Below are 15,651 nucleotides of genomic sequence, written 5' to 3'. Positions count from 1 at the left end.
TTTTACTTTTGGGGAAGGGCAGGACCGGGGTTTGAAATTCACACTTGTGAGGCAGGTGCTCTACCATTTGAGCTGCACCTTCAGCCCCAGAGTGTCATTTTCTATTTCACGATAGACAGTGGTTCAGCAATCATCTCACTTGAGAATAAAATGTGCTCATATCAATGTTGTATTTGAATACTGTTTCTTTTTTGTTCTCTTTTGCAAATAAACAATAAGGTACAAACTGCTTCTGACTGGCAATCGAAACAAGGAAGGAATCATGGCTAACCAACTTTTTGTTAATATTTGTGAAAGGCAAATTGCAAACTTCTGGGTATGGTTTAACTCTACCAAAAAGGTTAAGGCAGTCCCCTGCTTACTTGTTCCATGAAAAAACTCTGCTGATTTCTAGAATGGAATTTTAAAATTCAATACAAAGACTCAACAACCGTCAACATGTATAAATTCTGATTTTTCTAAAACCTGGAAATAATCCACTTAGCAATTGTGAGACTAATTTGAAATTTTTAATAATGTTACTCAAATATAAGGTATTATTAGATAATAGGAATAATTGCATTATTCCTGTTTGTATTTATATTTAAGGTATAAACATGTTTATAAAGTAAACTGATATTGTAGAATAAAAAGTGAAGTTGGTTCAATAAATGTATGTGAATACATAAAAATGAACATCTCAATTGCATATCTTTGTTCCCAATAATTTCTTTTTGAGAGACTGTGAAATAACCTACAATATCAATGTACCCAAGGTTCATCTTAAATGCCAATAAAATAAGATTTAAGTAGTGAAATAACTTTATATTAATATCAAATAATGAGCTAGTTAGTTAAACTTAATTGTTTCTCTTTCTAAATAATCATCAGCCAATTTATTCTCTCCAAAATGAATGGGTCTCTTTTGGTTGATCAATTCAATAGAGAAACTGTGCAGATGCAAAGTACCCAAGGTATTTCACTGTATCTGTAGTGTCATAATGGTAAGGTCTACCTTCACCATAATGATTAAAAAAGTGAGTGCATTCTAGTCGCAAATCAAACCCTGGGTCTGGGAGACAAAACCTGGTACACACACCAAAGGAGCTTTCATCTCATTTATTCACCTGTTCATCAGAGTTCAATAGACAGGCAGAAAATTCTGCAGGCATAATGTGAGCCTTTACTTTTTCCTTCTGAACTATGAAAGTGCCTCCCATTCCTACAGGCTTGTTTCCATAATGTTCTTCCAGAATCTGTCTCATACAAGTTATAAAGTTGTGTCCAGTTTTCCTTTTTAGCTTTTACCTCAATGATCTTGCAAAGTTGGCCCTTGGTGGTAAAAAGACTATCCAGTAATGACATCCAAAATCATGATATTTCTTGCTATATTTCTCTAGTAAGTACTTTCCATCTGCAAGGTTAATACAAAGTAACTTCCATTCACAGGACAGTCATGTACACTTTCTGTTTGTACATCTGGCGTAAACTCAGAATTGAACCCAAGAATCTGAAAAAGGCCTGCTCCTGCTCCAGGAATAAAAGCTTCAGGTAACTTGATTTCTTTGCAATCTTATTCATATCATAAACTTTTTTTTGATGTTTACAAGAGGCATTAAGTAAGGCCCACCTCCTACTTCAGTAATTCTAGCTTTCCCACAGATGCCTTTTATAGGAAAGGTAAATTATTCCTTAGTCAAATCAGGGCAATCAACTACAGAGACATGGGTGTCATCAAAGTTATCTTTTAGCCTCTTCTGCATAAATTCAGCAATGTCCTCTAGACTTGGCATGTGAAAAGAAAACTCAGTACAAGCCATTTGTCTTTTAGGTGTAAGGTTGTGCAAATAAATCTATTGTTGGGTAATTATCACAAGAGTTCATAGTACACTAAGCAAGAACAGCCACTGCTGGATTGGCTGGGGAAGCCCACAGCACTAATGCTGCACTCATTTCCTCAACCAACTTCTCCTCTTCTGTGCTCAGTTTATGGTGTAGGTTCTGACCTACTTTTGTGGGCTTTATTTCTAATGGCAGTTTAGTTTCCTGAGTCCTTGTAATATGGTCTGCCTTTTTCTGATACTCTGATGTTCCTTCTCAATCCTTGATAGTGCTCTCTTTAGTCAGATCACTCACAGGGGCCCTGGTTGTAGAGTTGGAGGTCCTCACTAGGTCTCTGTTATACTTTTTTGGGCATTTTTGTCTAAACTTCTTGGTTGTTCTTAATTTCAGAACACTTCTGGACCCAGTCTGGGTTATATAAGAGATAAACACAAAACCCAGGAAACTAACCATACTATATTTTTTCTAATCTAAAGTATCCTAGCCAGCCTGCCCTATTTTATCTAGCTTTTAGAGTCATTGACCAATTACTGTCAAGTTATTGAATGTTATTTAGAGAGTATGAGCAGGGAAAAGTGAATCTATGCCACCTCGTTCCAAAGTTGGAATTCTGGTCCCATTTTTACTTTGTACAATTCTTTATAAATCGAATCATATAGTATGTGCTTATTTTGGCTGTTATCTTTCACTCAGTCTCATTCTCTTGAGATCCACCACATTGTTTAATATGTTAACAGTTAATTCATTTCTATGGATACCTGGCATACTAATATATGGTACACTGCATTTATAAATCCATCTACTTGTTTTTTTATGTCTGAAATCTAAGTCTGTTTTATTTTCATTATATTATAGTTACCTGTACAGTTTTTTCAAAGTCAGGGTTATGGAGTCATAGTTTACATTCAGTAAAATTTACCTTTTTAAAGTGTACAGTTCAGTGAGTTTTGACATATATATATAGTCATGCCCCCAACAACCAATTCAAGATACTGAAGAGTTCCATCACTCTAAAAATTTCCTTCACACCTTTTTGCAATCAATTATCCCCCCAACTAAACCCTTGCCATTATTCATCAAATCGCTCTTTTTAGTTTTGCCTCTTCCAGAAGTTCATATGAATTAAATCATATAGACTATAAGCTTTTGTGTGCATTACATAAAACAGTTTAAGATTCAACCATCTTGTTGTGTGCTTCAGTAATTTGTTCTTTTTTTCCTTCATTTTTATTAGCATGTAGTCATTGTATGGGGGGATTCATTGTGACAATTCAAAATAGGCTTACATTGTACACTGCTTAGCTCACTCCCTACCATTTTCCCTCAGCCCCCTCCCCACTCTACTGAAAGCAATTGCAAATGATTTCATTGTTCCATTTAGTTCTATTTAGTGTATGTATATGAAGTCCATTAACCATATTCCCTCACTTTTATCTCCTTCATTCACCCTCTCCCCTCCCACAAGTGCCCACCAGTTGGTTTTTTTTTTTTTTTTTCATTTTTCTTTTATTATTCATATGTGCATACAAGGCTTGGTTTATTTCTCCCCCCTGCCCCCACCCCCTCCCTTACCACCCACTCCACCCCCTCCCTTACCACCCACTCCACCCCCTCCCGCTCCCCCCCTCAATACCCAGCAGAAACTATTTTGCCCTTATCTCTAATTTTGTTGTAGAGAGAGTATAAGCAATAATAGGAAGGAACAAGGGGTTTTGCTGGTTGAGATAAGGATAGCTATACAGGGCATTGACTCACATTGATTTCCTGTGCGTGGGTGTTACCTTCTAGGTTAATTCTTTTTAATCTAACCTTTCCACCAGTTGTTGATACATAGGCAAGACAAGAGAAAAATTACCTCTGACACCATCAAGAGATCAGGGCTGCCTCTTCAGACTCCAAAAGGGAGATTTACTTTATTATTTGGCATTGTGGCATCACAGTTCTTAAAATGCAAGAAGCCTTTATGTGGATTATATCCATGATATTTACTGTATTATTAAAGTTAAAACTTTCATTTTTGTTAATTCATTTAAAATTACAATGAAATATACATTATGCAATGTAAATATAAATTTAAAATTCATATGAAAAATCTATTCCCTAGAAAATAGTGAGGTGAGCACTATTTTCCATGTATTTGAAAATCTTTTTAATATTTGTCCTGTGGAAGTTTATGGGATTCTTATACCTACTTCTGTACTAAATCTGTAACAATTTGATGAAAATACCCTTATGGAGACTATTGTGGAAAAGGTACATAAATTTATTATGGGAATAGTTTACACTTCACAGATTCCTAAAAAAGCTGACCTAGAAAAGTAACAGAACTGACCAATCAGCAAATTGTAGTTTATTGATCCAATGATAGAGCAAAACCTGTTATTTGATTTTGAATATATTTCAATATTAATTCAATGTAAGAATAAAAGTTTTTAAATAAGCAGATTACCACAAGTCAAAAAACTGAAGTAGATAAAAATATACTAGGGTACAGTTCTGATTGATTGATTGATTGATTTTGAAAAAGGGTGCTGTTATGTAGCCCAGGCTTGCCTTGAACTCTCAATCCCCCTACCTCAGCCTCATGAGTGTTGACATTACAGGCATGTGCCACCACACTTGGTTTTCCAAGGTACAGTTTTTATTATGAAAACCCCAGGTGGCTCTGAAAAGAGCTTTTGGGTTCTGATGTTCAGATCCTCCTGAAGCCAGCTCACTTGCAGCTAGTATTCTTTTAGGTGGACTTTGTGTTCTCAGTCTCAGTATGTTTGACCAGCTCCCCAGACTGCAGTAGATGCACAGTTATTTAGACCTCTTCAAAAGTAACAGGCAAGAGCCTTTGATAATGGCAGTCAGAGGCCTTATCCAAAATGGATTGAAGAAAATAAGAAGTATCTTAGTGAGGATTCCAAGATGGTGTCTAAAGGGAGGAAGCAGAAAGCATGCTTCCTAAGGTAAAATCTTGGAAAGATGTTGGAGATATGCCTTACAAGAAAAACCACCAAGAAGAGGCAAAACTCTGACACCTCCACACCCCCAGCATAGCATCCCCACTCCAAGTTAAATGGAGAAAACAGGAGGGCTACCATGCTGCCAGACACCAACTACTAACCTGCTTGGGAGAAGCAGACCACCAGGTGAGCTAAGCAGCATGTGGCACTCCTAAAGACAACCCTGGGACAAATTGGCATAGCCCCCTGGACAGACTGACCCCCACTCAGGGAAAAAAGAGAAAAAAAACAAACTGAATAATAAACAAGCAGTTGAAAAAAAAAAGACATGTAGCAAAGAGGGCAGGGCCCCCTGAGCTCTGGAGAGTGGGGGAGAAGCACTCCCCATTTGAACTGTAAATAAACAAGCCGGCTGGAGAAGGCAGGAGTGGTGCCACCTCCCCCAGTGTGCTTGGAGAGGTTAAGGCTTGTAACAGTGGCTGTCACACCCAGGAGAACTCGAAATAAACAAAGCCTGTGGGGCTAGGTGAGTGTAAAGCTCATTCCTGAGATCTACAATAAATAAAGCCTGCAACAGCAGCTGGCTGACAATAGGTGGCAGGTGAGCCACAGCCTCAGATAGACATTCGCAAAGCTGTCTCCAGACTCTTTTTTTTTTTTTTCCTCTTCCTTTGATGAGATAATGACAGAACTAGGACTGGAGCCATGCTGAAGGACTAACTGGAATTGTATTGCATTTGAACTTGGGATATTTTTTGTTTGTTTGTTTGTTTTGTTTTTGTTTTTTCCCCTTGATGAGACAATGACAGAACTACTTCACAGGCACCAACACCAGGATGGGAGGCTGAAGGACAAACATCAAAATTATTAAGATTAAAAGTTTATTGCATTTGAACTTGGGAATTTTTTTTATCCTCTCTCTGTCTCTCTGATGGCAGTTTAGCTTACCATTGATTAGTACACTATCTCTCCCTGTTTATTTCTTTGGCTCTTTTTTTTGTTGTTTGTTTTGTTTTGTTTTGTTTTTCCCTTTTTCTTTACCATCATTGCCTTCCCTCTCCTCTCAACCTTCCACTCTACATATCACCATTGTTATTAATGCAAGCTAGACAATACTGAATTACACACAGTACATGGACAATAACAATAGCAAGGACAATGATGGGAAGATGGAAAAAAGAGGGAAACCACTTTGCTCCCAATAATAAATTTGTACAGGAACCAGAGGGAAATGAAGAAAACAGATACCCAGATCCAGACTCCAACAAAATGAAGATAAACTACACCAAAGAACCCAATGAAGCCCACAAGAACAACCTGAAAGAAGAAATCTTGCAAGTAATCAATGAGAATTTTATAGAGATGATACTGGATATGGTCAACCAAAATGTACAGGAGACACTCAAGAAATTCCAAGACAACAAAAATAGAGAATTTGAGAAAGCACAAGAACACATAAACGAAACCTTAGAAGCACTGTATAAACACCAAAGTGGAACAAAGAACATAATAAATAAAGGAATAAATGATCTCAGGATGAAAATAGAAAATATTAAAGAGGAAGTGACTCAGGATATGGAAAACCTCAGAAAAAAGAATGAACCAGAAATGCAAAACAAAATGGAAGGCCAATCCAGCAGACTAGAAAAAGCAGAAGACAGAACTTCAGAGCTCGAAGATGAAATAGTATTTAAAGGAAAAACCAAAGAACTATTAGTTAAACAACTCAAGACCTGTGAAAAGAAAATGCAAGAACTTACTGACTCCATCAAAAGAACAAACCTGAGAGTCATGGGCATTGAAGAAGGAGAAGCAGTGCAAGCAAAAGGAATGCATAATATATTCAACAAAATAATAACAGAAAATTTCCCAAATCTAGAGAAAACTCTGCCCATACAGGTACAGGAAGCCTCCAGAACACCAAACAAACCTGGCCAAAATAGAACTACCACATGACATATTTTCATTAAAACAACAAGTACAGAGACTAGAGAAAGAATATTGAAGCTGAAAGAGAAAAAAAACAAATAACATACAAAGCTAAACCCATCAAAATCACAGCAGACTTCTCAAGGGAAACATTAAAAGAAAGAAGAACTTGGGGTGAGGTCTTCCATGTACTGAATGAAAATAACTTCAACCCTAGGATACTCTACCCAGCAAAACTATCATTCAAAATAGATGGAGCAATAAAAGTCTTACATGATAAGCAGAAGCTAAAATAATATAAGACCACAAAGCCACCACTACAAAAGATTCTTCAAGGGATTCTGCACACAGAAAGTGAAATCCACTTAACCATGAAATGGCAGGCAGTACCAAACCACAGGAGAAGACAAGGAAAGAAAGTAGAGAGTAATATCGATTGAGCTACACACAATCAAAGCATCAAACAACTAAGACAATTAAATGTAAGGAATTACCACATATCTATCACTACTAAAACTTAATGTTAACTGACTTAATTCCCCCATCAAAAGGCACCACTTGACTAACTGGATTAAAAAGGAAGATCCAACAATTTGTTGCTTACAGGAGACCCATCTCATCAATAGAAATAAGCATAGGCTTAGGATGAAAGGCTGGAAGAAGATTTACCAAGCCAATGGCCCCCCAAAACAGGCAGGAGTAGCAATACTTATCTCTGACAAAGTATACTTCAAACCTACATTGATCAAATGAGATAAAGAAGGATATTCCATACTAAAAAAATGGACATAGACCAAAGGGAAATAACAATTATCAACCTATATGCACCCAATGTCAATACACCCAGTTTCATCAAACATACCCTGAAACACATAAAAGCATATATTAACTCCAACACAGTGGTTGTGGGAGACTTTAACACCCCACTATCATCAATAGATAGATCATCCAAATAAAAAATCAATAAAGAAATCCTAGATGTAAAACATACCATAGATCAAATGAACCTAGTTGATATCTACAGAATACTTCATCCAACTTCTTTTTTTTTGTGTCTTAAACATATGTATGGTGAAGGTTGGCAGTGATTGTGACTGTCAAATGTTTTACAAAGATATTCAGAATATCATTTCTATTCTGTTTGTATTCTATTTGCACATTTTACTTGTACAAATAATTTATGAGCTCCACTTTCTAGTGGAAATCTTTGAGCATAAAAGAAGGAAACATTGCAACATATGGCTTTTTGCTGTTACAACCATTTACTATAGCAAAAATTTAGATATCATCCACAAGTCATAAGTACGAAAATAATTAAATTGTCCTAAAACATCATAAAAAGGAATGTTTTATATCTCTTAAATGATGAAGTAGGTGTACTGATTTATACAGAGGCCAAATATATAGCTGGTGAGATATATCTGTATTTACATCTACAAACTTCTATACTATTAAAAACATACTTTTCTTCATTATACATTTCTATGCTGAGAGTTTTTGCTGTTTGGCTAGTTTTGAATTATAAAGCATACATTACATTATGCACACTTTATGAATACATACATATGCAAGCAAATGTGAACAAACTAAGAGTCCATGATGACAAGTCTGTGTGGGAGAAAAAACAAAATATATGGTAATTGTAGAATATTAAGTGTAACCCGATTCCAATTGTGATGAAGGTATATGTACATACTTTATACTTATGTCACAGGTAAAAAATAGTCCAAGTTCAGAAACAGCTGCATAGATGGTAAGCTGTTTTCTGCACAACTCAAGGAAACACCATTCCTAATCTACAATGAGCATCTACTGAGTGGAGGTGAGCAACAGAAATCTCATACAGACACATATGCTCTTAAGTTTGGCATGTTACCTTTAGATGGTCATATTTTTAGGAACATATACTTCTCTTCATTACACATTTCTACACTGAGGGGTTTTGTTTGGCTGGTTTTGTTTTGTACAGCATACATTGCCTGAACTTTATGATACACATACAAGCCAACCAGAAATACATGACAAATCTGTGTGGAAGGAAAAGCAATAAATTTATAAAGTAAACCATAAATATGTATTATTTATATATTTTAAATATCCTAACTTACACTCATTGCTAGGTCACTTGACTGATCCTTGGCAGAGCCACACCTGAAGCACCAGTGTCATTGCACTCACCCTCCATCATTTCAGGCCCTTGGGCTCTGCTTGCATAAGATCAGCAGATCAGCTGAGTAGAAATTGGACACCTTCTGTGATTTCAGAATAGGTTTCTGATTAATTCATCTTTAACCAACCAAATCCTTCTGGATTTCTCTGTAAAAATACCTGGTACACTCCAAGCATTTTAAGGCTCCTTAGATTAATCTGTTTCTTTTTTTTTTTTAAACTTTTAGTGGATTTTTAAAGCCAGTTTGACTTGATAAGAATGGCGGAAACTACATAATGTTCTCTAAAGCCCCCATGCAAATTGATTTTCTTTTTTTTCTCTTGATTTATCAAACCTTTATTTTATTTATTTTTTTTTATTCTACACAATATACATTCATCTCAGCAGCCCACAGAACCTTCTCCAAAATAGAACATATCCTAGGGCACAAAGCAAGCCTCAGCAAATATAGGAAAATAGAAATTATACCATGCACTCTATCTGATCACAATGCAATAAAATTAGGACTCAACAACAAAAATAAAGACAAAAAACATGCAAACAGCTGGAAACTAAATAACTCATTGGTTAATGAACAATGCATCATTGATGAAATAAAAGAGGAAATTAAAAGGTTCCTGGAAGTCAATGAAAATGAAAACACAATCTACCGGAACCTATGGGAACAGCAAAGGCAGTCCTGAGGGGAAAGTTTATAGCCATGAGTGCATATATTAAAAAGACTGAAAGATCCCAAATCAGTGACCTAATGATACATCTCAAACTCCTAGAAAAACAAGAACAAGCAAATCCATAAACAAATAGAAGGAGAGAAATAATAAAAATAAGAGCTGAAATCAATGAAATAGAAACCAAAAAGCCATACAAAGAATTAATGAAACAAAAAGTTGGCTCTTTGAAAAAATAAACAGGATTGATAGACCCCTGGCAAACCTGACTAAAATGAGGAGAGAAAAAAACCCAAATCAGCAAAATCAGGAATGCAAAAGGGGAGATAACAACAAACACCATGGAAGTCCAGGAAATCATCAGAGACTACTTTGAGAACATATATTTAAATAAATTTGAAAATCTTGAAGAAATGGACAGATTTCTAGATACATATGATCATCCAAAACTGAACCAAGAGACATTAATCACCTGAATAGACATATAACACAAAATGAAAATGAAGCAGCAATCAAGAGTCTCCCCAAAAAGAAAAGTCCAGGACCTGATGGATTCTGTCCTGAATTCTATCAGACCAACCCTCCTTAAACTGTTCCACAAAATAGAAAGGGAACGAAAACTGCCTAACACATTTTATGAAGCCAGTATTACACATTACCCAAACCAGGCAAAGATACCTCCAAAAAGGAGAACTATAGGCCAATCTCCTTAATGAACATTGATGCAAAAATCCTCAATAAAATAATGGCAGACCGAATTCAACAACATGTCAAAAAGATCATTAACCATGACCAAGTAGGCTTCATCCCAGGAATGCAGGGGTGGTTCAACATATGAAAATCAATAAACGTAATACACCACATTAACAGAAGCAAAGACAAAAACCACTTGATCTTCTCAATCAATGCAGAAAAAGCCTTTGATAAAATCCAACACCATTTTATGATAAAAGCTGTAAGAAAACTAGGAATAGAAGGAAAGTATCTCAACATTATAAAAGCTATATAGGACAAACCTACAGCCAGCATTATACTTAATGGTGAAAAACTGAATTCCCCCTAAAATCAGGAATGAGACAAGGATGCCCACTATCTCCACTCTTATTCACCATAGTACTGGAATTCCTAGCCAGAGCAATTAGGTAAGAAGAAGGAATAAAAGGAATACAAATAGGTAAAGAAACTGTCAAAATATCCCTATTTGCAGATGATACGATCCTATACCTTAAAGACCCAAAAAACTCTACTCAAAAGCTCCTAGACACCATCAGCAGCTATAGCAAGGTAGCAGGATATAAAATCAACATAGAAAAATCATTAGAATTTCTATACACTAATAATGAACAAACAGAGAAGAATATATGAAAACAATTCCATTTACAGTAGCCTCAAAAAAAGTCAAATACCTAGGTGTAAACCTAACAAAATATGTGAATGATCTCTACAAGGAAAACTATAAAATTCTGAAGAAAGAGAATGAGGAAGACTATAGAAAGTGGAGAGATCTCCCATGCTCATGGATTGATAGAATCAACATAGTAAAAATGTCTATGCTCCCAAAAGCAATCTACATGTTTAATGCAATTCCCATCAAAATCCCAAGATATTCATCAAAGAGATTGAAAAATCAACCATTAAATTTATTTGGAAACACAAGAGGCCACGAATAGCCAAGGCAATACTCAGTCAAAAGAACAATGCTGGAGGTATCACAATACCTGACTTCAAACTATAATACAAAGCAGTAGCAATAAAAACAGCATGGTACTGGCACAAAAACAGACATGAAGACCAATGGAACAGAATAGAGGACCCAGATATGAAGCCACACAACTATAACCAACTTGTCTTTGACAAAGGAGCTAAAAATATACAATGGAGAAATAGCAGCCTCTTCAACAAAAACTGCTGGGAAAACTGGCTAGCAGTCTGCAAAAAACTGAAACTAGATCCATGTATATCACCCTATACCAAGATTAACTCAAAATGGATCAAGGATCTTAATTTCAGACCCCAAACTCTAAAGTTGGTACAGGAAAGAGTAGGAAATACTTCGGAACTAATAGGTATAGGCAAGGGCTTTCTCAATGGAACACCAGCAGCTCAGCAACTAAGAGATAGCATAGATAAATGGGACTTCATAAAACTAAAAAGCTTCTGCTCAACAAAAGAAATGGTCTCTAAACTGAAGAGACCACCCACAGAGTGGGAGAAAATATTTGCCAGCTACACATCAGACAAAGGACTGATAACCAGAATATATACGGAACTCGAAAAACTAAATTATACCAAAATTAATTTCTTCTCAAAAGAAAAATTCAAATGGCCAAAAAACACATGAAAAAATGCTCACCATTTTATAGCCATAAAGGAAATGCAAATTAAAACCACACTAAGATTCCATCTCACTCCTGTTAGAATAGCCATCATTAGAAATACCACTAACAGCAGGTATTGGCAAGGATGTGAAGAAAAGGAAGCCCTTTATGCTGCTAGTGAGAATGTAAACTAGTACAACCATTCTGGAAAAAAATCTGGAGGCTACTTAAAAATCTAAACGTTGATCTACCATATGATCCAGCAATCTCACTCTTGGGGATATACTCAAAAGACTGTGACACAGGTTACTCCAGAGGCACTTGCACACCCATGTTTATTGCAGCACTATTCACAATAACCAAGTTATGGAAACAGCCAAGATGCCCCACTACTGACGAATGGATTAAGAAAATGTGGTATTTATACACAATGGAATTTTATGCAGCCATGAAGATGAATGAAAAGTTATCGTTCACAAGTAAATGGATAGAACTGGAGAACATTCTGAGTGAGGTTAGCCTGGCCCAAAAGACCAAAAATAGTATGTTCTCCCTCATATGGGGACATTAGATCAAGGACAAACACAAGGGGATTGGACTTTGATCAAATGATAAAGTGAGAGCACACAAGGGAGGGGTGAGGATAGGTAAGACACCTAAAAAACTAGGTAGCATTTGTTGCCCTTAATGCAGAGAAACTAAAGCAGATACTTTAAAGTGACAGAGGCCTATAGGAGAAGGGTACCAGGAACTAGAGAAAAGGTTCGTTTGAGAAGAATTAGTTTAGAAGGTAACACACATGTACAGGAAAGCAAGGCAAATCAACTCCCTGAATAGCTATCCTTATCTCAACTAGCAAAAACCCTTGGTCCTTCCTATTATTGCTTATATTCTCTCTTCAACAAAATCAGAGATAAGGGCAAAATAGTTTCTGCCCTTCAGTTTCTGCATTTCAGAGGTGTCTGAAATGGATTCAAAGGATAGACACATCTTGGGATGGGCATTTAGCCTTTGCAGGTTCTTGTACTGTAACATTCTTTTGCTCCTTCAAGATGTGCTAAACTACAATGATCCCTTGCTAGAGGTAAGAAATAAGTCAAAAATAATAAAATATGTCCTGCAAGTCATCTGAAGGAAAATGTGTATTGGACACAATTTACCTATCATGGGTTGTATGGGTTTGGGAGCTCCAATTTATTTTCACAAGGATTGACCCTGATGTTTAAGGACAAGCAATTATTTGGTAAATAGTTAGTTATTGGAGGCAGGAATACATATGGGGAAGATTATGAAAAGGCTGGATTATTATTATCACTAATACTACACTGGACAGAGAATACAAACATTCTTTTCTTTCGTTCTCCTTGCTTTACAGTGAAAGCAGAGGGAAATTACATAGCTTTGTCTTCTTTTTCAAGCCTTGAGGTCCCACCTTCTTCAGAGCACAATTCCCACACTGAAGGGCATATTGTTAGATGAGAACTGCTTATGTAAAAGTTTTTCTTGGCACTAGGGTATCTCAGTGAACTGAACCTAATTTACTCTTTTTTAAAACTGGTTTTTATTTATTTTTCTCTCTTTATTAGCATATATTAATTGTACAAAGGGGTTTCATTGTGGTATTCCCATACATGCATAGGTACTTTGATCAAATTCATCCCCTCTATTACTCTTTCTCATCTCTTCCTTCCCGTTTGAACATTTCATTATTTTATTTTCATATATGTGCTTGAAGTACTTTGATCATATTCAGCCCCTCCCCTTCACCCTTTCTTTTTTCATCCACTACCCATCATATTGCACACATGACAGCTCAGGTCTAGTTTTTTGTGATCCTTGAGATAATACTGAAACAATGATTAGAATCCAAATCTCCTTCCTTCATAAAAGAGCAGGTGGATCATAAACTCTTTCCTTAATGGTAATTTCAATACATTTTTTTTTCTTTTATTCATATGTGCGTACAATGTTTGGGTAATTTCTTCCCCCTTCCCCCCACCCCCTCCCTTATCCCCAAACCCCTTTTTTCTTCTCCCCCCACCCCCTCGCTATTTGGTTACAGAGCCACTGTAACCAAATGGGAAACAAATCCATTTATGTGTATCCCTTATGTATCAGTCAGCTTGACCTGCCATAGGTGGTTTAAACAAATTTATTTTCCCAATTATTTTCTGGATGTTATCAGATCAAGACCCAGCAGGGTAGAGCCCTAGTGAGGTGATTGGACAGAAGAGAATATTTCTCATAGGAATAATCTGCTAAAATAATTTTTCTTTAACCATTTGTTTGGTTGAAAAGGTACCTTTGTGAAATATTCATTTCTGAAAAGACTACCATGAATGCATCACAGGAGTTTTATGATAATGATTATAATTATTATTTTATTGCCACATTAGAAATGAAAATAAACTGTGAGAAAGCTGCAAAAGCATGCAACTTCACAAAGATTCTGAAGCAATGGAGGCATTCACTGTAGGTTTAAACTGACTTGCTCTGCAAGGGGCATAAGGATGACACACGAACGTCATCAATGAGGAGATTATTGGCAGCCAGCATCTGCCATCTGGAATTTACTCAACAAAGGGAAGTTTAAAGATGAATTTAAGGAAACATTGGTTACTGCTGACCACTAAGGCAGGAAGTATAGGTGAGAAGTCATCAGAAGCTGCCTCAAATGTCTACAAACACATAGGTTTATAATAAAAAGCCTAAAAACAAGTCTCTCAGGCAAAATTGAAGCTTGCTCTTGGGAAAAGATGTCCATTTTAAGATGTCTGAATATACTCTTTCTCCGGCTGGATAGCTAGGGAGAAAAACATAAAAAAAATTAGGAACGAATTTTCTTAAAATTAAGTTCAGTTTTTTTCTTAAAACACTCTTTGCTAAGTCACTAAAGGCTGTCAAACATGCTTAATGCCAAGGCACCAACTAACCTCACAGTGAGGGGGTTGCATGTGTGTGTGCATGCATGTTAACAACCTTCACATTCTTTAGAATCTACATTAACTGTGCTTCTTTCTATTTGAGAGGTAAATTTATAATATTGCCATTTTCCACACACTATTCTGGGACTGAGAAGCAAATGAAGCATTTTCTTCAGATTTATTTATCCTTATACACTTAGGAAGTTATAGCTTTTCAGACAATTTTGACTAACTTTGGAATTCTCAAATAAAGTTGACATGAAAAAAAGCTCCACTCAGCTTTTGAAAATACACATGGAGTTTCTCCAGAAGGCTGTAATTTTGGAAAGTGAAACTGATCCCTTGACTGTACCCAAGCTCTGAACATGTTCTTCTCTACGTTGTCACCAGGTAGAGAAGGCTAAAATCACAGTTTGGATAGATCTTTAGGAATGGGATCATGAATTCAAACTGTTGGGTGCAGAAAAAGTCTAATAAGCATGAAGTGGGCAAAGCTAAGATTTTTCTAGTGCTGTCCAATATTTCAAGATTGGCTTTAATAATTTTCCAACAGGAAACTAATTTACTCTCGCATTACTACCAGGACCTATCATATGAGAAACACTTATAAAACCCAAGTAAGAAGACAACTATTTGATATTAATTGCATCAATTGAATGGTTCTCTAATTATTGCTTACATTGCGGCAAAATTTACCAGAACATAAGTTTATTTCCTGAACCTACAAGCTTTCACCATTGTTTGTCTCCAGTAGAAATCCTCTGACTCACTTTCCTTACAAGGAAGAGTATTTTTTTCCTCAGCATTAGTTTTCTTCAATTTTGTTCTGTCAAATTTCTCTACTTCTGACAAGTCTGGCTTATCACTCAT

The 15,651-nt window shown here is 36.2% G+C and overlaps 1 protein-coding gene and 1 pseudogene across 1 annotated transcript; both read right to left on the bottom strand.

Annotated features, from left to right (window-relative positions):
* Positions 1-875: 875 nt before the first annotated feature.
* On the bottom strand, positions 876-1,799 carry LOC141419778 (ester hydrolase C11orf54 homolog; annotated as a pseudogene).
* A 12,823-nt stretch (positions 1,800-14,622) lies between these two features.
* On the bottom strand, positions 14,623-15,651 carry Tmsb15a (thymosin beta 15A). Its single transcript, XM_074063820.1, has 2 exons — positions 15,552-15,651; positions 14,623-14,660 (listed from the first exon to the last, which is right to left on the bottom strand). The coding sequence occupies exons 1-2, from the start codon at positions 15,649-15,651 to the stop codon at positions 14,623-14,625; spliced, it is 138 nt and encodes a 45-aa protein (XP_073919921.1).

Source organism: Castor canadensis, chromosome X (assembly GCF_047511655.1).
Source record: "Castor canadensis chromosome X, mCasCan1.hap1v2, whole genome shotgun sequence".
Classification (NCBI taxonomy): domain Eukaryota; kingdom Metazoa; phylum Chordata; class Mammalia; order Rodentia; family Castoridae; genus Castor; species Castor canadensis.
This window is presented reverse-complemented; position numbering and strand designations above follow the sequence as displayed.

Bases quoted from the DNA above. Each gene is read 5' to 3' on its own strand.
- Tmsb15a (XM_074063820.1), bottom strand. From the start codon at position 15,651: ATGAGTGATAAGCCAGACTTGTCAGAAGTAGAGAAATTTGACAGAACA. The intron at 14,661-15,551 runs GTGAGTCAGAGG...TTTTCTCCCTAG, and splicing joins TACTCTTCCTTGTAAGGAAA to CTATCCAGCCGGAGAAAGAG.